Consider the following 26566-nt stretch of genomic DNA (forward strand, 5'->3'; position numbering starts at 1 on the left):
TGAAGACATACCCCAACATGTTCAAACATGCCACAACACGCCCTGACATGCAGGGCAGGCTCCAACATATGCACACATGCCTTTACATGCTCTGGGGGATGAGCAGGTCTCCAGCCTCTGCCTGAATCTACACGCCTGAGGCCACCTTGCCCTTCCGGATGGATTGATAGGGCAGCAAGGAGAAGGCTGTTATAAATTAAACATTGAGACACCATCTGAGCACCAGACTGCCATCCACTCATTGGTTGGTTTTCTCCCAGGAGGCTGCGGGACCTCAGGGTTGGGGAGAGGGCAGGGGAAGTGACTCGCTTACTTAATTAGTCCTAATTGAGATATCTTTGTAAATATCCCTTTATGGAAGGACACGATCCCATCATTTCCTGGGAATTTGTCATCTCTATTTGTCTCCAACCCCTGAGTATCGCGGAGATGACAACAAAAGAAAGAGCAGTCCGAAGGGCTGCTGGAGATTTAGCCGTGCTTCTGATAATGAAGGCAACACCGAGGGGCAGGCGAGGAGGCTCAGAGATACACAGAGATCCAGGCGGAGTGGCAGCCAGAGAGACAGGGAGATACAGGCAGGGAGAGATGGGGAAACTGAAATACAGGGCAGGAGGTGTCACAACAAGAAACACAGAGTCTGAGGGACACAGGCAGAGTCAGAGATGCAGGCTCTGAAATACAGGCAGAGGGAGAGACAGCCAGGGACAGGCAGAGAAGCTTCACACCAGGGAGGACCAGAAGTGGGGACAGATGGACCAGGCGTGGGCCGACAGACCTCCCTCTGCCTTTTCCTGCCTCACCCAGTCTCCCCATCTTCTGGGCAAACTACCTGCTGCAGCAGCAGCAACAATCAAGCCTGATTCCTCTTTGGCCCTTGCAACCCTCCCCTTCTCTCATCCTCCCCCACTCACTCCTGCAATCATCTCCCTTGTTCAAAATGAGCTTCTGCAGCTGCAGCCCAGACAGCTGTTCCATCTTGGAGCCAGCGCTGGGGCCTGGTGGCTGGGTCCTAGAGGGATGCCCTCCTGGGCAGCAGAGGGGAATGGGAATGGGGGGTGGAGGGCACAGGGTCACCTAGAGCTTGGGCACCCACCCACCCTTTACCCCAGGCTGAAATCAAAGCTTGGCCCCCATTCCCAGCATCTCCAGGGGGTACAAACATCTCCTCCCTTGTCCCCCCAGGGCCTTCAAGGGCTGATGCTTGTCTGGCTCATCCTGTCCTACTCACTGAATCCTGCCCAACACCCAACATACGTTCTGGCCCTGTCCTGTCTCAGGAGCCCTCTTAGGTCTGGGAATTTGAGTCTCTCCCCCACTCCCTGTCAGGGTCCTGGACTGTGATACAGTAACTACGGTGATAGGGAAACAGAATCCTAGAGAGAGAGAAACAGAATCCTGACAGACAGACAGACATAGACTGAGAGACAGAGATGGGAGAGATATAGTGACAGAGACACAAAGAGGCAGAGATGGCAGAACCAGAGACAAAAGAGACACATAGAGATAGAGACACACAGAACGGATGAAACAGACTTAGAGACAGAGATAGAGACAAGACAGAGATGGAGAGAAAACAGAGAGCAGGATAGAGACAAAGAGACGCAGACATGAGACACAGGCAGACAGAGATAACAATCAATATTCACTCCACAAACATTTATTGAAAGTCTATCATATGTTGTAGATACATAGTGAAGACAGAGAGGAATAAAGACAACTAATGAGACAGAGATATGTGAGAGAGAGAGACACACACACAGAGACAGACTCAAAATACAAAGTTTAAAAATAGAGAAGCATCAAGGCTGAGACAGAGAAACAAGGACTGAGAACCAGCTTGGTCCCTCAGATCTCCCAGTGGCAACTTCTTCACTCCCACACACAAACACACCCAACCCCACATCAAACTCTCTCAAAGCGCCTGAGCCTCCCCCAGAAGCCTGCTTTTTCCTCGCCCAGCTTTGCGGTTGCTCCTCTCTGGAGCTTCACAAAGAGGCGTCAGCCGCCCAGGGCAGGAGGTGAGAAGGATGCTGGGGGCATGAAGCCACCAAGAGGCAGAAACCAGAGCTTCCCTCTGGAAGAGGAGGAAGCCAGTATTAAACTACACTCAAGCAGCCCCAAAGCCCAGACCACCCTCCCTTGGTAGCTGTCCATGGTGCTATTGTTGGTGCCGACTGTATGGGCAAAGGCAGCATCTCAAGCCATTTCTATATGTTGCATCAAGCTTGGGGTCTAGCGTGGTAGTCAGGTATCTGCCTATCTTGCCAGATCCTCAAACACACCACCTGCCATCCCATCCCAACACCTTTACACACCCTGTTCTCTTGGCCTCTCTCCCTCCACGTTACCAGCTCTGTCTTTGCCCAACTCTTACTCATCCTTCATGTCTCAGGGCAAACATCACCTCCTCAGGGAAGCCTTCCTTGATCAACCCTTCCCAGCTTTCTGCCCTCACGGCCCCCACCAATCTTTAATTATATAGCCATTTGCACAATTCCAAGTTCACTGTGTCTCCCTATGAAGCTTTGTGAGGAAAGAGGTCAAGTCTCTCTTATTCACTGCTGTATCCCGAGCCCCCAACACAGGACTTGGCACACAGAAGAGCTCAGTGATTGCTAGTCACGGATGACTCTGCTCTCTGGTGGCAAGATCACTCCATACCTTTATGTGAGAAAGTGGCAATACGCACATTTGTTGGACATCCATTCAAACAGAGAAGGCTTGAGAAACAAAGACACGAGAAAGAAAACTATAAGAAACAGACACTTCTGAGCCATGGGAGAAGACTAAGTGGTCACAGGAATACTCATCAAGGCTCAGAAGTTTCACCAGGAGGACAAAGGGGCAGTGGTCTCATGGGGCAGAACTGAGACCATTCAGGAAATACCTATGGCCCCAAATGAGAAAATCCCAGTAATAAACAAGAGGGACAAAGTTTTCACTCAGATGGCACTTCCGTTCTGTTGGTGGTAAACAAACAATCACCAAGATGATTTCAGATCGTTATGAGTACTGAGAATATAATAGAACAGGTTCAAATAATAAAGTGGGGACACTGTAGTTGGGGTGGTCAGGGGAGCTCTCTCTGAGCAGGTGACGTTTGAGCTGGAACAGGAGGGGTGAGAAGGAGCTGGCTAGAGAAAGGACTGGAGGAAGGATGTTCCCAGAGGATGGGAACAAGTGAAAAGTTCCAGAGGCAGGAACAAGAAGAGCAGCAAGGGATAGAAGAGTGATCCAAGATCTGAGACTCAGGCAGGGATCTAGTGATAATAATAATAGCGAACCTTATAGGCACCTTCCACATGCCAGGCACATGGCTGAACACAATGCTATATGGTACAATCTACTATTATCCTCATTTTATGGATGTAGAAACTGAGGCTTACCAAGTTGGGCCAGGGTAAGGAGTTTAGATCTGGTGCAAGTGAGACAGGAAAATGTTAAAATGAGATAAATTTCATACTCACAATCTAGAAGGATTTTCTAACAATCAGGTCTTTTGAAAAATGCAACTGACAGCCTCATATTCCTTTCCTGCTCCAAACCCCTCCAAGTCTCCCATCCTTTGACACTCAGAATGAAGTACAGACACCTCAGTCCAAATCCCTTTGTGACATAGACCCCTCTGGCCACTCAGGCCACTTCCACAGTCTTCCCAACCTGGCACATTGTCTTCAGCAACTCTGAACAGTTTGCAGTGTCCCTGTCCTCAACAGGATGTTCCTCACTTCTGAGCCTTTGTCCATGCTATTTTTTCTGTCTGGAATGCCCTTGCTCTGTTTTTACCTGGCCAGTTCCTTCTCCACTTTAAGACTCAGTTGGACATCACCACCTCCAAGAAACCTCCATTGCAACCTGGCTGATTTCAGTGCCCCTCTTCTGTGCCCCAACAGCACTCCAGAAATATCTCTGTCTCTACACATACCATGTCGTGTCACAAGTACTGTTGATGAGACAGCGATCTGATTGAAGTCGGGGCATTATTCATCTCTATATTCCATAGTCTAGGACCCTTCCCAGTACAAAGTAGGCGCTCAATAAATATTTCCTGACATATTGAGGTGTTTGAACAAAAGCCATAAGTCCATAGTTAGGAACAGGTGAATAGGCAGGTGTGGGTCAAATCTACAATATGCCTACTTTTCTCTACTCCCTTGGTCCCTACCCTGGTCCAGCCCCCATCACCACTCACCTGGACCAGTGCTGTGGCCGCCTCCCCAGTCTCCCAGCTCCCACCCTCACCTCCTACAGTCTGTCCCCCCCACAGGGGCCAGAGAAAAACTGTGAACATCTGAGTTAAGTCCCATCCCTCCTTTGCTTAGCACCCTCCCTGGCATCCCATTTATTCACTTAACAAGTATTTATTGAACACCAACTATGTGCTAGACCCAGTGCCAGTCACTGGGACTATAACTGTCAACAAAAATGGATTTTTAAAAAAATCTCTGCCCTCATGGAGTTGACATTACAGCGGGGAGAATCAGACAACAAAATAAATGTCAACTATACCGTGAATGTTAGAAGGTTAAAAGTGCATGTTGGGGCTTCCCTGGTGGCGCAGTGGTTGAGAGTCCGCCTGCCGATACAGGGGACACGGGTTTGTGCCCTGGTCCGGGAAGATCCCACATGCCGCGGAGCGGCTGGGCCCGTGAGCCATGGCCGCTGAGCCTGCGCGTCCGGAGCCTGTGCTCCGCAACGGGAGAGGCCACAACAGTGAGAGGCCCGCGTACCGCAAAAAAAAAAAAAAAGTTCCTGTTGAAAAAGAAAGCGTGAAATGAGGAGAGGGAATGCATGAGAAGTTGCAAGTTAAATCTAAAATCCCTGCAAGTCCCTCTCCCCTGAACATGATGTGGCTCCCACCACCTCCCTGCCCTCACCTCTTCTCACTTTCCCCCCTCACTCAATGTGCTTCAGCCACACTGGTTTCCTCACTGACTCTCCAAAAATTCAGGCATATTCCCACCTCAGGGCCTTTGCACTTGCTGTTCCCTCCGCTTACTTCCTTCAGATCTCTGCTCAAATGTCACCTACTCAATCTAAAATAGTCCCCCCCCAGCACTCTCCACTCCCCTTATATTGCTCTATGCTTCTTCATAGCACATGTATCACCAAGTATTATAAATTTATCTGTATACTTATTTATTTCTCCCCTACCCTGCCCTAGAATGTCAGTTCCACAAGGACAAGGATTTCTGTCTGTTTTGTTCACTGTCATATCCCTGGCACTTAGAATAGCGCCTGGCACATAGTAGGTGCTCAATAAATATTTGTTGAATAAATGAATGAGTGAATGAATGGAGATACCCTCCAAGAGAATTCTCATTGTAGAATAAGAGGAAGAGGGATCAGTAGTGTACTTAGGGTTGTTCATAAATATTTGGCCACTCCTCTCTGTCCAGGTCATAGTAGGACCACACTTCTCACCCTCTTTGAGGTTAAGCATGCCATGTGACTTGTGTTGGCCAATGAAATGTGAGCAGAAGTAACGTGTCACTTCTAGGGAAGAGCTTTAGGAGCCAGTGGGGGCTACGCTGTACCTTCCTTTCCCTGCTTCAATGGTCATGTCACCATAGAGCCTCCATCATTCCAGGTCCATGACGACCATGGACAGAGCTCTCCAGCCAACATGGATACATAGTTCAAGCACAAAATAAACCTGTGCAGTATTAAACCACCGAGATATGAGGCCACTTGTTATGGCAGTGTTACCTTGCCTCTCTTGACTGATACTGAGTATTGGGGTCCTTCCCCACTGCACAGAAAACTGTCAAGAAAACACATAGATTCTGAACTTTGGTTCTTACTGGGAAGTCCTCAGAGAGCCTCTTGCTGATAGCTGCTCAGACCCTCCCTGTTCCTCCCATGAGGAAAAGGGTCCTCCCCAAACAGAATATCCCTCCTCCATCTCCCCTTCCTTCCCTCCATCCCTCAAGGAGGAGGGGATGGACAAGGGCATAACATACAGGATGCAGGTAACTCACTTCAGGCCCCGTAATGACGGCAGCTGCTGGCAATGGGGCTGACAATTCTTAGTCTGGTTCTGAATTTATGACCCCCAGGTGAGAAGCCATTCCACTGAAGGCTCCCATCCCACAGGGATGGTTTATGGCTGGGAGTTGGCCAAAGGTAGTAGCAGTGGCAGCTTGGATCTGTAACACCATCTCTCAGAATCTCTTAGAATGCCAGACTGTTTCTCTGCATCAGATCGGGGAGGGGAAACCAGAGACAAGAATGGCCTGAGGGTCTGGGCTCACCCCTACCTCACAGAGGTCGCTTTTAAGTCAAGACCAGCATCCAACTGTCTGCCTCATGACAGGGAATTCTCACTACCTGGGCTCCGGAACCCCTCAGCTTACCCACGTTGGTACTCTGTAGCTTCGCACAACTCCTTACTGAGCACCTACTCTGTGCCTCCTCACTTCGATTTGTTCTCCCCAATCCTTAGGAAGGTGCATTATTGATTTAGACACTTGACAAATATTTATTCCGTGCCTATTATGTGCTTGGCTACAACGTCAAACAGAGCAAACTCTCCTTACTGAACACCTACTATGCACCCAGCCATCTTTCCATTTGAAGATGGAATCCTTATGAAGATGTGATTGTTGATTCAGCCACTTGACAAATAGTTATTGTAGGCCTACTCTGCATCAGGGCTTAGGGTTCAATAGTGAGTAAAACACAGATGTTCTCATGGATCCTATGGCTTAATGGGGACTCTGAACTCCCCTTGACTAATGAGGATTTTGGAGTTTAGAGAGATTAAGTAATTTCCCCAAGGTCCTACCACTAGTAAATTGCAGGACCAGAATTCAAACCCAGATTCATCTGACTCAGAGTCCTGTCACTAACTGAGCATTTACTATGTCAGGCACTGAGCTGGGATTTTCAAGCATATACACACTTGACATAGAAGAGGTACTCAATTATTTTGTTGAATAAACAAAATGGGTGGATGGATAGAGAGATGGATGGATGGAAGGATGGATGCGTGGAAGAATCGATGGAGAGACAGATGATGGATAATGGGTGGATGGAAAGATAGATGGGTGGAGAGATGGATGGAGAGATGGATGGAAGGATGAAGAGATGGATGGATGGGTAAATGGATGGATAGGTGAGTGGACGGATGGATGGGTGGATGAAAGGATGAGTGTAAAGATGGATGGATGGAGAGCTAGATGGAAGGATGGATGGATGAAGGGCTGGATGGTAGACCTCTTACCCACAACAGTTCTGTGAGGTAGGAATTATCATTCTCATTTCATAGCTGGGAAACCGCACCTCAGAACAGTGATGTCACTGGGCCAGAGTGCAAGTCGTGGAGCAAGTTAAGGGAAAGTCTGGATTTCAACCTATGTCTATCAGACTCCCAAGGCACTTTCCTGAGCACCCTCATGTCACAGTCCCCTCCCAGGTCCTACCCTGAGTTACTTGGCATCTCACTCCATAGAGCTCTTCTGGCAAGGCTTAGTGAGACTGAGGGATGGGGTGGGGATCAGGAATGGGAGAACTATTAGCTTTCAGCAGGTGATTTCATGGAAGCATTGAATCAAGGTCCTGTTAGCTACAGATGGGCTAGAGTGAAGACCAGGTCAGTTTGGGTACACACACTCACTCACACTTACAGAAAATCATGAAACACACAGGAATCCACCCACATGCATACAAACTAGGCACACACACCATTCATAGACCATTTACAGATACACACTTGAACATATATGCACACACTTCTATAAACATACATGTCCACATTTATATGCACAAAACATGTACTTGTACATATTTGCAAAGACACATATACACACACAAAATCATAACTCAGAGACATGCTCTTATACACTATGTACACGTTCCCCAGACATACGTGCTCTCATTTACCCATATGCTGTACATAATACATGAACACATTTACACTGACTCAAACTTTTTAGATGGTAGGGGAGGGGAATTTGGTTTCTCATTTCAGTGAGACACCATCTCTCTCCCCCCTCAGAAGGCAATAGCAAGAAGTCTGTCTCAGACTCATGTATATAAACTTATATGCACACATGAAATTACATACATGCAAACCCATAGTCGGGGACATACAACTGCAGACACATCCACACCCAGATACAGTGAGTACTCAGGGACACACCCACACTCATTCTGGGATGCACCCTCATATACAGGGAGACACACTTGTGCCCTCATGCTAGCAAAGCACATAAACTTTCTCACACCCTCCACTCACACACACACCCATACACACACCATGCGTAGATAGATACACCAGGACATATTCAAATATCGCTTGATGTGACAGACACACAGATAAACGCTGTTTCACACATTGGCTTCAATTCTGAGGATTTAAACTGCAAGCCCTCACCTGGGCCTAGCCCAGTGACAATTCCCTCCAGGAGCTGGACAAAGCCTGAGCAGGGCAGCCCCCTCTCCACTTACCCACAACCCTTGGGAGCAAAGACCTCTTATCTTTCAGTGTGGTGGCAGTTGGAGGCTAAACAGGGGGGCTGATGAAGTTGGCGGAACATCAAGCAAGAGAGGGAGCCCCCATGAATCCCAGTTCCAGGTCGAAACCAGATTGAAGGGGGTAAGGAATGGGAGGAAAGGGGCACGTCTGGAGGAGGCTGAGGGAAGTTTGCAGTGGAGGATGTCTCCTCCCCTCTCCCCAGGACCCCAGGACCACCATTACTAACCCCGAGGGAGTGCCCCCCAACACACACATCCTGCCCCCCCTCACCCCCCAGCCAAACTCTGTGGCTTGGGAAGCTGGTGATAGAAGAGGATAGTATCGATGGGATGGGGGAGGGGGCAATCCTGCAGTTTCTGGGGGCAGCATGAGCAGGCCTCCCACGGAGGGTCAGTTATGGGAATATTCAGCACGTGGTGAGGCAGGTAATGAGGAGGGAGATGCAGGGGGTGGGGTGTTGTGCAGGGGAGAGAAAAGGAGAGACAGACGAAAAAAAAGAGTCGGAGACAGCGCGACAGAGACAGCGCGACAGAGAGGAAAATAGAGAAGCAAACCAGAGGGAAAAGAACAGAGTGAGACCGAGAGAGACAGAAAGAGAGAGACATAGAGACAGAGACAGAGAGAGAAGAGAGGGAGAGAGAGACAGACAGACAGACAGACAAGGGGCTACTCAGAGACACCGAGACACAAACAGGGAGAGATGCTGAAGGTGGAGATCCTCAGAGACCTGGAGACTTCCCTATTCGGAGGCAGGGTTACAACCGGCCGCCCGAATCTACCCTCCAGCTCGGCCCACTCAGCCCGGACCAGGCTGAATTCCGCAGCCCTTCCGCCTGCGCCCCGGGGCCAGAGCGAGCCTAGTACATTGTTGCCGCTCGGACACTGCACACTAATAATAAGAAATAATAATAATAACAATAATAAAGGGCGCGGAGGTGGCTGCGGGTCCTAGGGCTCCTCCGCCTCCGCGTCCGGCCCCCAGCCCCGGGAGGGCGCTCCCCGGCCGGGCGCGCCGGGAAGCTGGGGGGCGGGGGCCCCCGGGGGCTGCTGCGGCGGCGGCGCGAGCACCACGCCCCCCGGGAGCGCCCCCTGCGCAGCGGCCACTCACGATTTTCTCGGAGGCGCCCGCGCGGGACACGGTGCCGTTGAGCCCCACGAGCGAGGGCAGCGTCTGCGACATCCAGTTGGTGACCATGGCCATGGTGCTCAGCACGGCCCCGATCTTGAGCAGCGGCACCGACATCGCGCCCCCGCCTCATGCCCCGCGGCCGCCCGCCGCGCGTCCCTTCTCCGGCCCGCCGCCTGGTGCTCGGTCCCTTGCCACCCAGCCACCCAGGGGGCGCGAGCGCGAGTTGGGGGGCCGGGGCCGGCCAGGGGGGCTCGGGGACGCGGGCTGCGGCTCGGCGCGCCCGGCGGGCTCCGCTTATAAAGCGCCGCCTCGGCTCCCCCCCCCACCACCACCTCCCGCGCCTCCCACAGCCTCCGCGCCGGGCACTTCCAGCCGCTGTGACGTCACGGCTCCGGCCCGGAGCCCGGCGAGGGGCGGGCGGCGCCCCGGCTGTCCCCACTCCTCTCCCCCGGCCTTGCTACCCTCTCTGTCCGGGATCGCCCCACCCCGCAAGGGGCCCCCTCCGGCGGCATTCCCCACCTGCGCCCCCACCCCCGCCGCGGCATTCCCAGCCCCGCCCCCAGCGGTGTTCCCGCCCCTGCCCCCCGAAGCGAGGTATTCCCGGGCCACCCTCCGCTCACAGCCCCTTTCAGAGCCCCGGGCGCTCGGCCTGCGTTTAAATGGGCAACCGCCCCACCCCGTGCACCCAAAGCTGGCAGGGGGCCGGAGTCGCAAGTCCCCACCCACCTACTGTTAGGACACCGACCCCGGCTCACTAAAACCCGGGAGAGCAGGTATGGGGGGGGGCCTCCGGTGCGCTCCCTTGAATCGGGTGGCCAAGGGTTTCCTTTTCCTTGGGGAAGGGGCTTCCCTGGTACCATGACCACTTTGGGGACCGCTTGGTTGTTTCCGAACGAGGGGAGCGCAGAGTGGCAGGTCCGAAAGCAACAGGCGATAACTGGGATGGGGAGTGGGGTCACTTCTGCAGCAGGAGGACCCCAATGACTCCAGGGGGCGGCATTACAACCCCGGACGGCCGAGACGGGAGCTAGCCTTTTGCCGGCAAGTCCCAGCTGGGTCTCCACTCACAACTTGGAGTTGGGGTGGAGGCGGGGAACCGATACTTCGGACCTTCCTCCAGACCCCAGGGACCAGCTCCGGGGCCCGCCCCTTCGAAGGAAGGGGGAGTGCAGTGCCCCGAGCTTTGCACCCACGCACCAGCCGGCGGCGGGGCGGCGAGGCCGCCAGGAGGAGAGCCCGGCTGGTTTCATTTCCTCTGTTTTCCCTGCACTCACGCCCCCTCGTGGCGTCCCCGCATCACCTCGCGCGGCCGCCGCGGCCGCCGCAGTCGCCCTCAGTTCGCGGCCGCCGCCGCCATATGGAGGCGGCGATGACTCAGGCCTTTCCCTGGGCCGTGGCAGCTCACCGAGGGCTCGTCTCGGGAGAAGCGCTGAACATGGGGGTAGGGATGGTAGGGGTCTTGAACTATCCTTTTTTTTTTTAGCTTAACAGCAGGGAGAGGCAGGTTCTGCCCCTATGTGACCTCCAGCAATGACCTCTCTCTGCCTCAGTTTCCTCATCTGTAAAGTGGGTGGTTGTAAGGACCCATGGACCTAATATGTGTAAATGGCTCCTGTGTCCTGAGAATCAAGTCAAAGCTTTATTGAACATCTACTATGTCCCAAGCACTGTAAACAACAGATTTAAAAAATGCTAAAAAAAATGCCTGCCTGGGACTTCCCTGGTGGCACAGTGGTTGGGAATCTGCCTGCCAATGCAGGGGACACAGGTTGGGGCTCTAGTCCGCGAGGATCCCACATGCCGTGGAGCAACTAAGCCCCAGCGTGGCAGCTACTGAGCCCGTGCTCTGGAGCCAGCGAGCCACAATTGCTGAGTCCCTGCACCAGAACTACTGAAGCCCACGTGCCTAGAGCCCGTGCTCCACAACGAGAGGCCACCTCAATGAGAAGTCGGTGCACCACAACAAAGAGTAGCCCCTGTTTGCCGCAACTAGAGAAAGCCTGCACGCAACAAAGACCCAGTGCGGCCAAAAATTAATGAATGAATGAATGAATTATTTTTAAAAGTGCCTGCCTATGTGGAGATGAACATTCTATGGGATAAAACAGACAACAAATGGGGGTGGGGTGGGGAGTAAAATACCTAGGGTATCGGGAGGAAGGGGCATATGGACTAGGTAGGGGAGTAAAACTTTAATAGAGGTGGTTGGGGAATGTGACATTTGAGCAGAGACCTGAATAAGCTGAGGGAGGGAGCCATTTGGATATCTGAAGGCAGAGTTCCAGGCACCAAGAACAGTAAGTGCAAAGGCCCTGGGGCAGGAGAATAAGTGTTCAAGGAACAGGAACGAGGCCGGTGTGGTTGCAGCAGAGTGAGCTGGGGCAGACTGGGGAGAGTTGATGCTTGTAAAGCACTTTGCCCGGTGTCTGGAACATGGTGTTTCACAAATAGTAGCTGACATTGTAATTATTTGCAGCTGATAATGAGCTTTAAAAAATGAGATATCTCGGGGCTTCCCTGGTGGCGCAGTGGTTGAGAGTCCGCCTGCCAATGCAGAGGACACAGGATCGTGCCCCGGTCCGGGAAGATCCCGTGTGCCGCAGAGCGGCTGGGCCAGTGAGCCATGGCCGCTGAGCCTGCACGTCCGGAGCCTGTGCTCCGCAACGGGAGAGGCCACAACAGTGCGACGCCCACGTACCGCAGGAAAAAAAAAAAAAAGAGATATCTCCTTGCCTACTTGTACAACAGCTTGCAGTTGTGAGTGCTGAATACTTTGCAAACACACTTGCTGAGTACTGGATGCAACCTCCCATGAACAGTACAGCAACTTCCCTATTTACAAGAGAGGAAACTAGGTTCAGAGAGGACAGGGGACCAGCTCAAGGTGACCCAGCACATAAATGGGAGCCCAGGATTTGGACCTAGGTGGGTCTGATTTCAGACCCCAAAACCACTGGGCTCCAAGCCCTCCCTGTCTAGATAATCTGGAACCCAGTGATACTCTCACTCTCTCACCATTGGTGATGTAGGAAACTGCTCGGCCTCCTCCCAGCCAAACTCCTCCAAGGAGTGGTCTACACTCACATCTGCACTTGCTGTCTCTGCTTCCTTACCTCCCACCTCCTGTATGCTTCCAAAACTCCTCTCACTAACGGCACCAGTGACCTTATGATTTGCTGGTCCCACAGCCTCACACAAGCCCTCATTTAGTCACTCTCACAGGTAAGTCTTCATGAATCACTCCCTCCTTCTTGAAAGTCATTTGTCCCTTGACTTCTCGGCTGCACTATCACTGTCTCCTGCCTTCTCCCTAAATGTCTCCCACGGCTTTGTCCTAGGTCCCTAGCCACTGTCATTCTGTATACTGTGCCTGAACCATCCATCACACTCACATGTAGGGTTTTGGTTCCATTTGGCACACTCCCACCTCAGGACCTTTGCACTTGCTGTCTGCTCTACCCAGAGCACTATTACCACAGATACACATGTGGATTGTTCCTTTACTTCATTTATATTTCTGCGATATCACTGTGCAAGTCAGAGCAATGCCCTACCCTTCTCCAGAAAACTACATTTCCCAGGTTCCCTGGCACACTGGCTTCCTATTAGTCTCACCCAATGAGAGGCACTGGAGGAAGACTGGAGGGTGGGGAGGAAGGGAGAGGCCAGGGTATTTCTTCTCTCTCTTTCTGCTTAGGGTGGGGGTGTGTATTCTGACAGTGGCTATACCTACTCCATGATCCCATGATCCCAGCTCCCACACAAGAAACTTTTCTTCATCACACCACCCTTTTGTCATGTCCCTCCAGTAGCTTTGTGCTGTGGTTTATTCCTGATCATCCCATCAGTCTGGCTTCTCAACTCTTCCATCTCACACTTAACCAATTCTCTATATTAAATTTCCTCTCTTTGAAACACCTAGACTGGTTTGTTTCCCTGATTGGACTCTGAGCGATCTGGCTACTGTATCCTGAAAGACATCCCCTGGCCACCTCATCTACAATAGCAACCCCTCTGCCCCGCCCCCTACTCTGCTCTATTTTTTTGAAGAACATTTATCACCATGTGACATTATATTGTACTTTTATTTGTTTATGGTTTGTCTCCTCCACTAGACTTTCAGCTCCACAAGGGCTCCTACATGTCTGTGTTTTTTACAGCCTCATCCCTAGGGCTTAGCACAGTGACTGGCACATAGTAGGTGCTCAAGAAATTGTTTATTGACTGACTAAATGAATCTACAGCTGAGGTTCCCAAAAGCATTTCTGCAGCCCAGATCTCCATCTAGAGCTCAAACCCCTATGCCCATCTGCTTCTTGGACATCTCCACTTGTGTGTTTCACAGGACTAATAGCACATGACACCCACCAGAACAACCTCAATCAAAAAGACAGGCAGTACCAAGTGTCGGTGATGAAGTGGAGAAACTTAAACCGCTTTCTAGTGGGAACATAAAATGCTGCAACTACTTTAAGAAACAATTTAGCAGTTTCTTAAAATGTTAAACAGAAATTTACCATAAGACCCAACAATTCCATCCACCCAAGAGAAATGAAAGCATATGTCCATGGAAAGACTTGCATGTGAATATTCATAACAGCATTGTTCCTAATGAATGAAACAATTCAAATGCTCATCAACTGGTGAATGGATAAACAAACTGTGGTACATGTATACAATGGAATGTCATTCAACAATAAAAAGGAACGAACTACTGATACATGCTACAGCATGGATGAACCTCAAAAATATTTTACTAAGTGAAAGAAGTCAGACACAAAAGGCCACATTTTGTATGATTAGTTTGCACAAAATGTCCAGAGAAAGCAAATATATAGTGACAGAAATTAGATTAGTGATTGCCTGGCACTGGGGATGGGGTGGGGATGGCATGAGGGATCTTTTGCGGGTGATGGAAGTGTTCTAAAACTGGATTGGGGTGATGTTTGTACAACTCTGCAAATTTACTAAAAGTCATTGAGTAGCACATTTAAACAGGTGGATTTAATGGTATATAAATTATATCTCAATAAAACTGTTTAAAAGGGGGAATATCCCTAAACTTTCCCTGCAAGTTCCCTCCCCCCAGGAGCCCTGCACTGACCTGAGAATGAGTCCTTCCTTAAATTTTGCACCCTAGATTTCTTGCTTGCCTCACCCTGGTCCTGGCCCAAATGTACCCACAGTTAGAAACTACAGATAGTGCCCCTCTCACCTTCTTTCTCTTTCCCTACTCCTCCATTCAAATTATCACCAATGCCAGCTGAAATTGATGTAGAAATATCTCCAGAAAGAATCCCTTTCTCACTGTCACCATCATTACTCTAAATATCGTGTTGGGGAGTGTTACAGATTGAATGCCTGTATCCCCCCCAAATTCATATGTTGAAAGCTAATCCCCAATGTGATAGTATTTGGAGATGAAGTCTCTGGGAGGTGATTAGTTCAAGAGGGTGGAGCCCTCATGTATGGGATTAGTGCCCTTATACAGAGATCCCAGAGAGCTCCCTCTCCCTTCCATCATATGAGAACACAGTGAGAAGACACCAAGAAACTGGTCCTCACCAGACACCAAACCTGACAGCACTTTCACTTTGATCCTGGACTTCCCTAACTCCAGAACTGTGAGAAACAGATTTCTGTTGTTTATAAGCTACCTGGTCTATGGTATTCTATTATAGCAACCTGAACACACTAAGGCCAGGTGCCATGAAAAGAAATCTTTTTTCCCTGACCTGAAAATTACCAGGAGGAAAAAAGTTCATAACTCTCAGAAACAATAACAATAATTGCTAAGGTTTATTGAGTAATTATCATGAGCTCAGCACCATCTGCAACAATGTACATGTAATAACTCATTTAACCCTCAGAATACCACTGTGAAGTAGATAGGGTTAAATTCCAATTTTTTTAATGAGGAAATAGTGGCACAGAGATGCTAAGAAACTTTTCCCAGCCCCCAGGAATCTATCCCAGACGGTCAGGCTCCAGAGTCTGGAGCCTGTTCCTGGGTCATTTGGCCCTGTTCAAAGGGAAAGAATAAATGTTGATCCCTACTTCAAGCCACATACAAAAATCAATTCCATGTAGATTTAATCTAAATGTGAGAGATAATAAATCTTTTAGAATTAAATATAGAAGAATATCTTCATTACTCTAGGGTAGGCAAAGATTTCTAAAACAGGACACTAACAAGCACTAACCCTGAAGGAAAAACAGTTATTATTTAAACTACATTCAAATTAAGAAATTCTATTTATCAAAGACAACACTAAGAGAATGAAAAGACAAGCTACATAGCAGGAGAAGATATTTGCAATCCTATATCCAACAAATAACTGATATCCTAATTTTTAATTTATGTAAAAGAGAGAGAAACACAGATATAAAATTTGGATGTATAAAAACACATATTCTTACAAATTAATAAGAAAAAGGCAGACAACCTAATAGAGAAATGGGCAAAAGACTTGAGCAGGCATTTCACAAAAGGGGATACTCAAGTGGTCAATAAGCATGTGAAAAGGTATTTAAATATTATTAGTCATCAGGAAATGTAAATTAAATACAAAATGTGATACCACTAAACACTCATCAGAATGTCTAAAGTGAAACAGAAAGACAACACCAAGTGTTGGTGATGATGTAGAGCAACTCGAATGCCCAGACACTACTAGTGGGAGAGTAAATTGGTAAACTCTTTGAAGAGTCTTTGGAACTTTCGAAGACTGTTCAGTAGTTATCTCCTAAAGTTCAATATATTCCTCCCCTATGCCTCAGCAATTCTACTCCTCGGTATATACACTTGAGTCTCACTATTTGTGGGTTCCATATTGTCAAACTCGCCTACTCACTACAATTTATTTGTAACCCACAAATCAATCCTCATGGGACTTTTGTGGTGATTCACGGACATTCACAGGGTAGCAAAAAATTGAGTCAGGGACACACAGGCTCCCAATGGAGATCCACCACAGCCATGCTCTGGCCTTCTTGTTTTAGCTCTCATAACTGTAATCAAGTGTCTTTTTCACAGTCTACTTAGTGCCAAAATTTTCACATTCTCGTGCTTTTTATTGGTGATCTCGCTATTTTAAGTGGCCCCATGCACAGCGCTAGGTTCTGTCTAGTGCTCTAGGCGCAAGAAGGTTGTAACGTGTCTTCCAGAGAAAATACAACTTGTCGATAAGCTTCACTCAAGCATGAGTTATAGTGCCTTTGGCAGTGAGTTTGATGCCAATGAATCAACAATGTATATGAAATAAGGTGTTTTTAAACAGAAACATTCATAAAAGGAGGTTGCATATTGTTTGGTCAACAAAAATGTCGTGACCACAAGCTTGCAAGAATCTAACCCCACAATGATTCAGTATTCACTAATTCAGTATTCACTAATTCTTTATAGAACATAATTACTGCAAATAGAGAATCTACTGTACATATATACCAAACAGAAGTGTGAACAAGCATTCACTAAAGACATGTGTCAGAGTGTTTATTTCAGCACAGTTTGTCTCAGCCACAAACTTCATCAACCCAAATGTCAAGAAACAGTAGAATGGATATACCACATGCAATATATCCACACAATGGAACACCATAAAGCAACAAAAACAAGGAATCAATCACAAAACAATAATACGGAGGAATCTTACAAACATTATGTAGAGCAAAAGAAGCTGGGCACCAAAAACTACATGCTTAATGACTTCATTAAGTTAAAAAGCAGGTCAAACCAGTGCATAGTGAGAGACATCAGCTTAGCTGTTACTCTTGAGGGGGCAGGTGGCAAGTAGAAGGAGGATGAGGGGGTTTCTGGATTCTTGCAAAGTTCTGTTTCTTGACCTAGTACTGGTAACATTATGTCACTTCAAGACAATTTATCAAGCTGCACCTTTATGATTTGCCTACTTCTTTGTAGATATGTTTCATGTCAAGAAGGAAGTTTACTAAAAAATATGAATTAAGGTATCAAGTATAAAACATAAGGGTCATTTCTGTTTGATGTGCAGCAGGTAAAAATGCTAGAAGTTCCAGTGGAAAAGCTAGAAAACATAAACCAAGCAAAACTCACTGTCCTTTGTAAGAAGCCAAGTGGTCTCTGTCAACCAACTCTGCCATCTTTGCCTCCATGGTATTTCATTCACACAGAGGAAAGGCATAAATTTACATCTGCACGTACACAGCTTTGCATCCCTTGGAACACAAATGGTGTTAATCTTCTAGCCTATGCCTGCTTTTAGTTTTTTGCTTGGTTACAGCAAATGTTTGGAAATGGTGTTGAATTCTCCCTGGAATTCTCTCTCTTCCCATCTCTGCTTTCCTGCCTGCTTCAGAATTCCAAGAGGAGATTCCAAAGGAGACAGTAGTCCTGGCTGAGGACCTTGGACACCAGACAATGAGAGGTACAGTCCCCCTGTCCTCCCCCAAATATTAGTGCTTCTATGCCTCTGGCTGTCACCAATTTGCCTCAGGTCTTGTTAGCTCCTGAAATAATTCTGTCTTCACACCTTTACTGTTCCTACTCTAGTTTCAGTCAAAGGATCTGTCCCTCACACAAATCCAACCATGTCTCATTCCTGGCTTTAAAACCTTCTATTTAAACAACAAAAAAGCAAACATCCCAGTTTTGAAAAAGAACAAAGGACTTGACTAGACATTTCTCCAAAGAAGATATACAAATGGCCAATAAGCACATGAAAAGATGCTCAGCATCACTAAGTCTTAATAAAATGCAAATCAAAGCCACGATGAAGAACCACCTTACACCCTTTAGGATGAGCTAGGATCAAAAAGTCAAATACTGACAAGTGTTAGTGAGGATGTGGAGAAAATGGAACCCTTGTGCACTGTTGGTGGGAGTGGAAAACGGTCCAGCCACTATGGAAAATGGTATGCATATTCCTCAGAAAGTTAAACACATGATTATCATACAATTCAGAAGACCCACCTCTGGGTATACACCCAAGAGTTAGAAGCAAGGTCTTGAAGAGATATTAGCACAGTCATGCTCATAGCAGCATTATTCACAATAGCCAATGGTGGAAGCAGCCTAAATGTCTATTGAAGGATAAATGGATAAACAAAACGTGCTCCAACCATACAATGAAACTTCCTTTTATTCAGCCTTAAAAAGGAAGGAAATTCTGACACCTGCTACAACATGGATGAATCTAGAGGACATCATGCTCAGTGAAATAAGCCAAAAAGACAAACACTGCATGATTCCACCCATGTGAGGTCCCTAGAGGAGTCAAATTCATAGAGACAGAAAGTAGGATGAAGATTGCCAGGGGCTGGGGGTAGAGGATGGGGAGTTGTTGTTTAGTGGGTAGAATTTCAGTTTCGCAAGATGAAAAGAGTTCTGGAGATGGATGGTGGTGATGCTTGCACCACAATGCAAATGTACTTAATGCTACTGAATTGTACACTTAAAAATGGTTAAGATGGTAAATTTTATATTCTGTGTACTTTGCCACAATTTAAAAAACGCTTTTATTTAAACACACACACACACACACACACACACACACACACACACACACCCTTACTTGGCCCTGAGAACGATTCCACAGTGGGCTGTGTCGCACCCCTCCACTTCCCCAGTACCTCGCTCGGTGTCATTCACATAGGAATTACTAGAGAAATTAAGACTAGAAAGAATCTGGCTCATCATATGCTCCCCATGTTTTTTTTGTTTTTTTTTTTTGCGGTACGCGGGCCTCTCACTCTTGTGGCCTCTCCCGTTGTGGAGCACAGGCTCCGGACGTGCAGGCTCAGCGGCCATGGCTCACGGGCCCAGCTGCTCCGCAGCATGTGGGATCTTCCCGGACCAGGGCACGAACCCGTGTCCCCTGCATCGGCAGGCAGACTCTCAACTACTGTGCCACCCGGGAAGCCCTCCCCATGTATTTTTCTTGGGAACAACCAGGATCCTCTCAACACCTAAAAGGTAAAAAGCTATCTGCCATTTCACTCAATGGCTTCAATCGACTTTGCCTCTTGGTTTCTTTCTTCTCACGCTGCGACTCCCTGTCTTCTCATCTGTTAAGCAGGGCTTAGATGCTAACAGGCACTGAGACCCTCTTGGGTTTCCCAGAAGCAACACAAGTCGGTTTCTGCACACAGACTTCATGGAACCTATTCTGACCCCTCTCTTTTCCCCTGGTTTCTCCTTGATTTGTGGCTGAGCTCTGGATGGATGAGGTTGTGAGACAGACCAGGCTTCCACTCTGGGAGTGAAGATATGTCCATGTTCTTGGACAAGAGTTCCTGAAAAATGGGAACAAAATCTCCTGCCCTTGTCACAACTCCCTTCTCCCCAGCACAGCCAGGCTCAACTTTACAGAAGTTAAATCTTCCATCCCAGTCCTTGAGAGCTCAAGCAGTCACCCAGCCTTGGTGTCCAGTATAAGGCTCAAAACACAGAAGGCTCACAATAAGGCTCAAGGCACAAAAGGCTCACAATGGATGCTTTCTAAATGAATACATGAATGCATGAATAAATGAAAATAGCAAGTTACTGCCTCCCAGGCACTGACACTGAATCTGGGGACACAGAGTCATTGCCAACACCAACTGCTGGGATTATGAGAAATCCACACACGCCCACATGGTCAACCTGTATGGACACAGAGTCACTGTGCCCACACACCCACAAACATGATTATGGCACACACATGTCCCTGCGTCCAGTTTGGCCAATGCCAAGTACACTGTCCCTAAACACACACACACACCCATGGACACTACAGACACACTCCTATAGGGCCAGAGTTACAGTGAGGTGAGCCATGCAAGAGCAGAGGTGGATCCTGCCTTTATTTAAATTTTGATATTTTGTTCATCATGGATTTTTTGCATTAATTTTGATTTTCTTAAAATATTGCATTAGGGCTTCCCTGGTGGCGCAGTTGTTGAGAGTCCGCCTGCCGATGCAGGGAACATGGGTTCGTGCCCCGGTCCGGGAAGATCCCACATGCCGCGGAGCGGCTGGGCCCGTGAGCCATGGCTGCTGAGCCTGCGCGTCCGGAGCCTGTGCTCCACAACGGGAGAGGCCACAACAGTGAGAGGCCCGCGTACCGCAAAAAAAAAAAAAAAAAAAAAAAAAAAAATTGCATTAAAATAGTATTTATCTTGGTCTCTGAGGCTTTTGGCACTCCCCTCAATCTTGCACCCAAGGCAAGTGCCTCGTTTGCTTCACACCCTGATCAGGACCCTGGCTGACACACATACCCAGGGGCATCTGCCCACACGTCTTCCCCAGAGTCACAGGGACACACACAGTCTCTGAACAAACCTCATTCTACCACTAGGTGTCGCCCCAGCTCCTTCATCTTCGGCTCAGCATCAACACCACCATTCCTTAGGAAGAAAATGTCCAGTTCACTTATTATCTGGGAGTCCTCAAGATTTCCTTTTACTTCCATCTACCTGGGACATTTACATTTTCTAAAGGCGCCCTGGGGGAAACAGCATCTTAACCCCAAATATTGGTGCCCTGCAATGGTGGAATTTTAGGCACAGATGGAGAAGATGGGTTTCCCTGATGCCTCTGATCCAGGAGCTGTGGTTGACTTGAAATGGGTATGGGATAGCCCAAGGGGAGGGTTGTTCCCCCGACCCTCCCTTGGCACAAGAGTTCCACTGTTTGAGAAAGAAAGAGACTCTGTGGGAGGAGGAGGGGGATTCATCCATTCATTCAACAGATATTTGTTGAGAACCTACTATGTGCCAGGTTCTGCTGTAGGCACTGATAATACAACAGAGACCACTGGACCCTGATGAGCTGCCCCTCTAAGGGAAGACAGACAATAGGTGAAGAAACAAATCCTGGGAATGTAGTGACAAAGCCTATGAAGAAAAATAACACAGAGTAAGAGCTCAGAAAGTGGCAGTGGGAGGTTATTTTTGATGGCCTCTCAGAGGAGGTGACATTTAAGCAGAAAGAGAGGAAGGAAGTTGAGTAGCTACCTGGGGGATAAGTGTCCCAGGCAGAGGAAATGGCAAGTGCAAAGGCCCTGAGGCACGCATTGTACACTGAGCTACTCCTCTTGTCCCATCCTGTGAGGACCCCAGGAAAGAGGTGACCCCAAACCCAGATAGTACCAAAGATGTAGCTAAATCTTTTTTTTTTTTTGGTAAATTTATTTATTTTATTTATTTATTTTTCGCTGTGTTGGGTCTTCATTGCTAAGCATGGGCTTTCTCTAGTTGTGGCGAGCGGGGCCTACTCTTCGTTGCAGTGCACGGGTTTCTTATTGCGGTGGCTTCTCTTGTTGTGAAGCACGGGCGCTAAGCACGTAGGCTTCAGTAGTTGTGGTGTGCAAGCTCAGCAGTTGTGGCTCGCGGGCTGCAGAGTGCAGGCTCAGTAGTTGTGGCACACAGGCTTAGTTGCTCCGCGGCATGTGGGATCTTCCTGGACCAGGGCTTGAACCAGTGTCCCCTGCATTGGCAGGCGGATTCTTAACCACTGTGCCACCAGGGAAGCCCTGTAGCTAGATCTTAAGGAGGACTTCCCAGTGGTCAGGAAGGGAGCATCTTTCCCATGGATAAGATGGTGGGCCTTGGACCCGTCAAGCTCTCTGGTAGCTCCAGACCCTAGAGGGATGGACAACTCCTCTGACAGGTCCTACTCCCCTGTTCTCAGGGTCAAATCCAAACTGCTGTCCACGGCCCACAAGTTCCCACTTGGTCGGTCCCTCCTGGCTTCCCTGGCCTCATCTCCCCCCAGCTTCCCCTTCACTCACACCTATCCAGACACACCAGCCTCTCTGCTGCTCCCCAAACATACCATGCTTGTTCCCACTTTCAGGGCCTTTGCACTTGCTATTCCTGCTTTGAAGGCTCTTCTCCTGGATACAGAAGGCATCCTTCTCTCACTTCCTTCAAGTGTCACCTCAAATACCACCTTCTTAGAGACACCGCCTCTACCACACCTGCTAAAATAGCCCCCCACTGCACCACCATCACACCTTAATCCCCTTTACTCTGTTTATTATTCTTCATGCCACTTGCATTGTATTATATATTGATTTAGCTGTTGACATTGTATTATATATTTATTCGATTCTTGTCTCTCTCTCCTGCAACAAGGTCAGCTCCAGGAGGGCAGGGATTTCATGACTTGGTTCATGGCTATATCTCCAATGCTTCATCATATCTGTTGATTGAATGGACAAATGAATGATTTCTAGAAAGAACCCCTGGTGGAGACCAGGGCCCATCAAGGACCGAGGGGGTTCTGGGAAGCGATGGAGGGGACGGAGATGGGACAGAGCATCCATTCTCCAGACCTCTTCCTTCCCTGGGGCGTCAGGCTGGGTGGGCAAGCTGGGGCACACAACACTGTAGTGCCCATGGCCGCCTGGAGGCACTGTAGTTGGTAGCAGGACCCTACCCGCCTCACCCCAACTGATTACCCCAGCTTAGCTCCGCCCCCCCGGCCATTTAGCCCCATCTCCACTGAACCCAGTTTGGTCCCACCCCCTAAAGAGCCTGGTATAGCTCTCATGCATCTTCATGTTAGCCCTGCCCCCAAGCATCTCCCACCCTCCTCTGGGGTCACCCAACATCACCTCTCACTGCACTCTCCCACACCCTTAGGCAATCTTGGCAAAAGAACATGAAATCTAGAGTTTCCTAGGGGCCAGCAGGGGTGGAGGAAAATCCCCAGGTGGTGACTCCAAGGATCCTTCTTGGAAACCCAATTCAACTTCACTCCTGGTGCATTTTTATGCACCATTCTCTCAAGTGTATACCTCTTTCGGTCTCTCATCTCTCGCTCAGCTGACTCTCTTTACTTCTTTGGGGCTCACATATCAGTTGAGCACCCAGTGTGTGTGGCCTGATGCTTGGCTCTGAGCACACTTCCCATCCCAGCCAGTATGTGGGTCCTGAGATAGGGAAACAGAGGAGTGAGGGAGGGGACCTCACGAGGTCTCCTCGTAGCCTGGAAATCTTTCTATCTAGAGTCTGATCTCCATCCCTCTCCCAACAGCCCCCCTCAGGGTGGGTACAAGGTTCTGATTCTTCTCTTGGCCAGGAAAGAGAAGGTGCCAGGACTGTTTTTCCCCTGAGCTTCTACCTAGAAACCCTCCTAGTGTTTACACAGGCACTGTTCACACCCATGGAGTGGATTATTTAACAAGAGGGTAAATGCATGGGCTCAGGGGCCAGACTGCCTTGGTTCAATCCTAGCTCTGCCACTCCCAAGCTGTCTGAGCTTGAGCAAGTGACCTAACTTTTCTGTGCCTCAGCCCCCACCATCTGTAAAATGAAGGTAACAATAGCACCCACTAGTTAAGCTGCTCAGAGGATTAAATGTCTTAGTTCATTCGGTGTGCTTGAAACAGTGCCCAGCACATAATAAGCACTTAATAAGTGTTAGCTGTTATTATAATTATTTTATTATTTTGGATTCCAGCTTCCCTCTGAGCTCCTGAAGATCTGAGAACTTAGGGGGCTCCCACCCCCAAAGATGGAGGAAAGAGGCTTCCCAATAGCATTAGAAAGCTGGGACCACCCCCCACATTTTGAAAAGCCCCCATCTCTTGCCCAAGAGATGAGGTACCAAGGAGAGGGAGACGTGCTCCTGTGAAAGCATGTAATGTGCAAGGCACCAACACACACACTCGGATGTACACATTTGCACACACAGCCCTTGCCCCGCACACCCCCTTTTAGAGCGACTTAGGCACAGAATGACACGTGGTTACCCAAAGCTCCCACACAGCCACACACCTGGTCACCCACATTTTGTACAACACCCGGGCACATGGGCCAGGGTCATGGGGACACTGACACACACCCTCCTTTATACACAGCCACAGCTGCCCACATACTGCTGGGATTAATACAGTCCTCACTTGCTGTCACACAGCCAGTCACACACAGATACACAAGTCCCAGTCTCAGGCTCACAAGCCTTCCACTGTCACATCGGCCCTCCAAGTCACAGCCTCCCACTGTCACATACAGACTCTGCCTCGGGTACAAACAGCCTCCCCCAATCATGCCCCAAGTCATGGACGGTTGGGCACACCTGCACAGCCACACACGCAAACTCTCAGTCACACCCAGCTGTGACACAAAGGCACACACGTTTACCCAGCACCCTCCAGCACTTCACACACGTCCCCGTCAGTCACTCACACGTGAGCCCCGCCCCCTTGCCCACCTTGGGGGTGCGGGCGAGGAGTGGGGGGCTATAAAAGCTGGGCACCTCCTGCCATGATGGGGGAAGTGAAGGATAAGCGACACACAAGGCCCCCTGAAGTCCCCCCACGACCCCACTTGGCTCGAGCGAGATGGCGGGTGTGGGCTCCGGTCACCGAGAGATTGAGAACCCCACAGCTGGGATCAGGTTGCCTCCCAAACCATCCCAGCTCTGAGGCTGGATCTGAAGCTCCCCTTCCCATTCCCAAAGCCAGGGTGGACGTCCCAGCCCCTCCCTCGCTGCGACGCCCCCTCCCTCGCAGCCGCGGGGGGCTCATGGAGCCCCCAGTCCCGTTTCTGCGGGGCCCCCTGAGCCCCCGCCCCTTCTGGAGCCCTCTGCGCCCGCACCTGCCTGCCGGGCCCCTACCTGTCCGGCGAGGCCTGAACACAGCAGCAGCAGCAGCAGCGGCAGCGGCGGCGGCGGCGGCGGCGGGACCGTGAGCGGCCACATGACGTGCCCCCGGCCCGGCGTCCTGTCCCCCGCCCGCCCTAGCGACGCCTCGGCACGGGGACAGCCACCATGCGCTACCCCGCCCGCCGGGCCGGGCGACCCTATGCCGCCGCCTCCCCGGCCTCGCGGGCGGCTGGGATTCCGCCCCACCCCCGGCCCTCGCTCGCTCCGAGTCTTTGTTGCGGGCTCCGCCCCCCGCCCCGCCCCCAGCTCGTCTTAGGGCGCCGACGGAGCGGGGTCTGGGGTCGACGAAGCGGGGGTGGGGGTGGTGGAAGCCGGCACCCGAGAGGGTAGCTGGGGTTGCGACCCAGAACCCCAAGGCCAATCTGGGGGTGGCTCATGGAGATGGGGACGGTGAGGGGGTTCCTTCACGTAGTAGTCAATTTCACCCTCCCTGGACATTTCCCACGTTATAAATGGGCTTGGGAGAGGGATCAAGGGGCAGGGGGCGTAGGAGGAAGGCCTGGTAGCAAAGAAGAGAAATTGAGAGGCCTCCTCTTTAAAAAGCTCAGGAGTCAACAGAGAAACTGAGGCAGACTCTGTGAAATTGGGCTTCGAGGGACGGATCACTGCAGGGACAGGGGCGGAGATGGAGACAGAAAGTGAGAGACAGATACAGGGGGCGGGAGATCTCTAGATGAGGCCAAAGGGGATGGCCAGCTGGTGGGCATCTTCTTTCCCACCATCACACCTGGGACAGTCTCTGTCTCCCATTGCAATGGCCCAAGACAAGAGACCAGATCCTGAGAGAATCAAAATATTAAGGCCACCTCCACACGAAGCTGTTTGCATATGAAGGGCGTCCTCGTCCAGCCTCCGGACTTTCTCTGCCTGTCCCCCCTCATCGGTCTCCCCAAACATCTTCCCTCACCAAAGTTCCTCTATGGTTTTTTGGGTGAGGGAGCAAGCAAGTCAGGTTATAAAGAAATCAGCCATAAAATATCGGGAGTGGGGAAGCCTGGCATTTTTCTTACCCTACCGTGTGCCCTGCAGATAACAGGTTGTGGATGGTTTTCTCAAAGCAAGGAGAAAGAGCTTGTTATCCAATAAGACCTGAGTTCGACCCTGGTTCTGTCACTTCTTGGCCATGTGACCCCAGGCAAAGAGCTTTCCTTCTCTTAGGAGACCTGTTTCCTCTTGAGGTGTTGGGGGCTTCTGTGACTTATGAGTGAATAGAGCACCTAGCCCAGTGCCCAATCCCCAGAGGGCATTACTACAGTGAAGCATGGGGTTGAGGACACTGGCCATGGGATGTGGGACACAAAACAGAATCTGAGCCAGGAAAGGC

General features: G+C 49.7%; 1 protein-coding gene across 2 annotated transcripts in view; it reads right to left on the reverse strand.

Annotated features, from left to right (window-relative positions):
* The window catches only part of OLFM2 (olfactomedin 2), a gene marked incomplete at its 5' end in the record, with an annotated part of 63611 nt that extends 38333 nt beyond the window's left edge, over positions 1 to 25278 (reverse strand). Inside the window, one exon of one of the 2 annotated variants that reach the window (XM_079704037.1) lies at positions 25195 to 25278. In XM_079704037.1, coding sequence (XP_079560163.1) covers positions 25195 to 25278 — 84 coding nt within the window. Of the gene's footprint in view, positions 1 to 9590; positions 9726 to 25194 lie in introns of those variants that run through there. The other variant, XM_079704036.1, reaches the window with a different exon arrangement.
* Between the last annotated feature and the right edge of the window lie 1288 nt (positions 25279 to 26566).

The sequence above is a fragment of the Hyperoodon ampullatus genome (genome assembly GCF_949752795.1).
Source record: "Hyperoodon ampullatus genome assembly, chromosome: 4".
NCBI classification, from domain to species: domain Eukaryota; kingdom Metazoa; phylum Chordata; class Mammalia; order Artiodactyla; family Ziphiidae; genus Hyperoodon; species Hyperoodon ampullatus.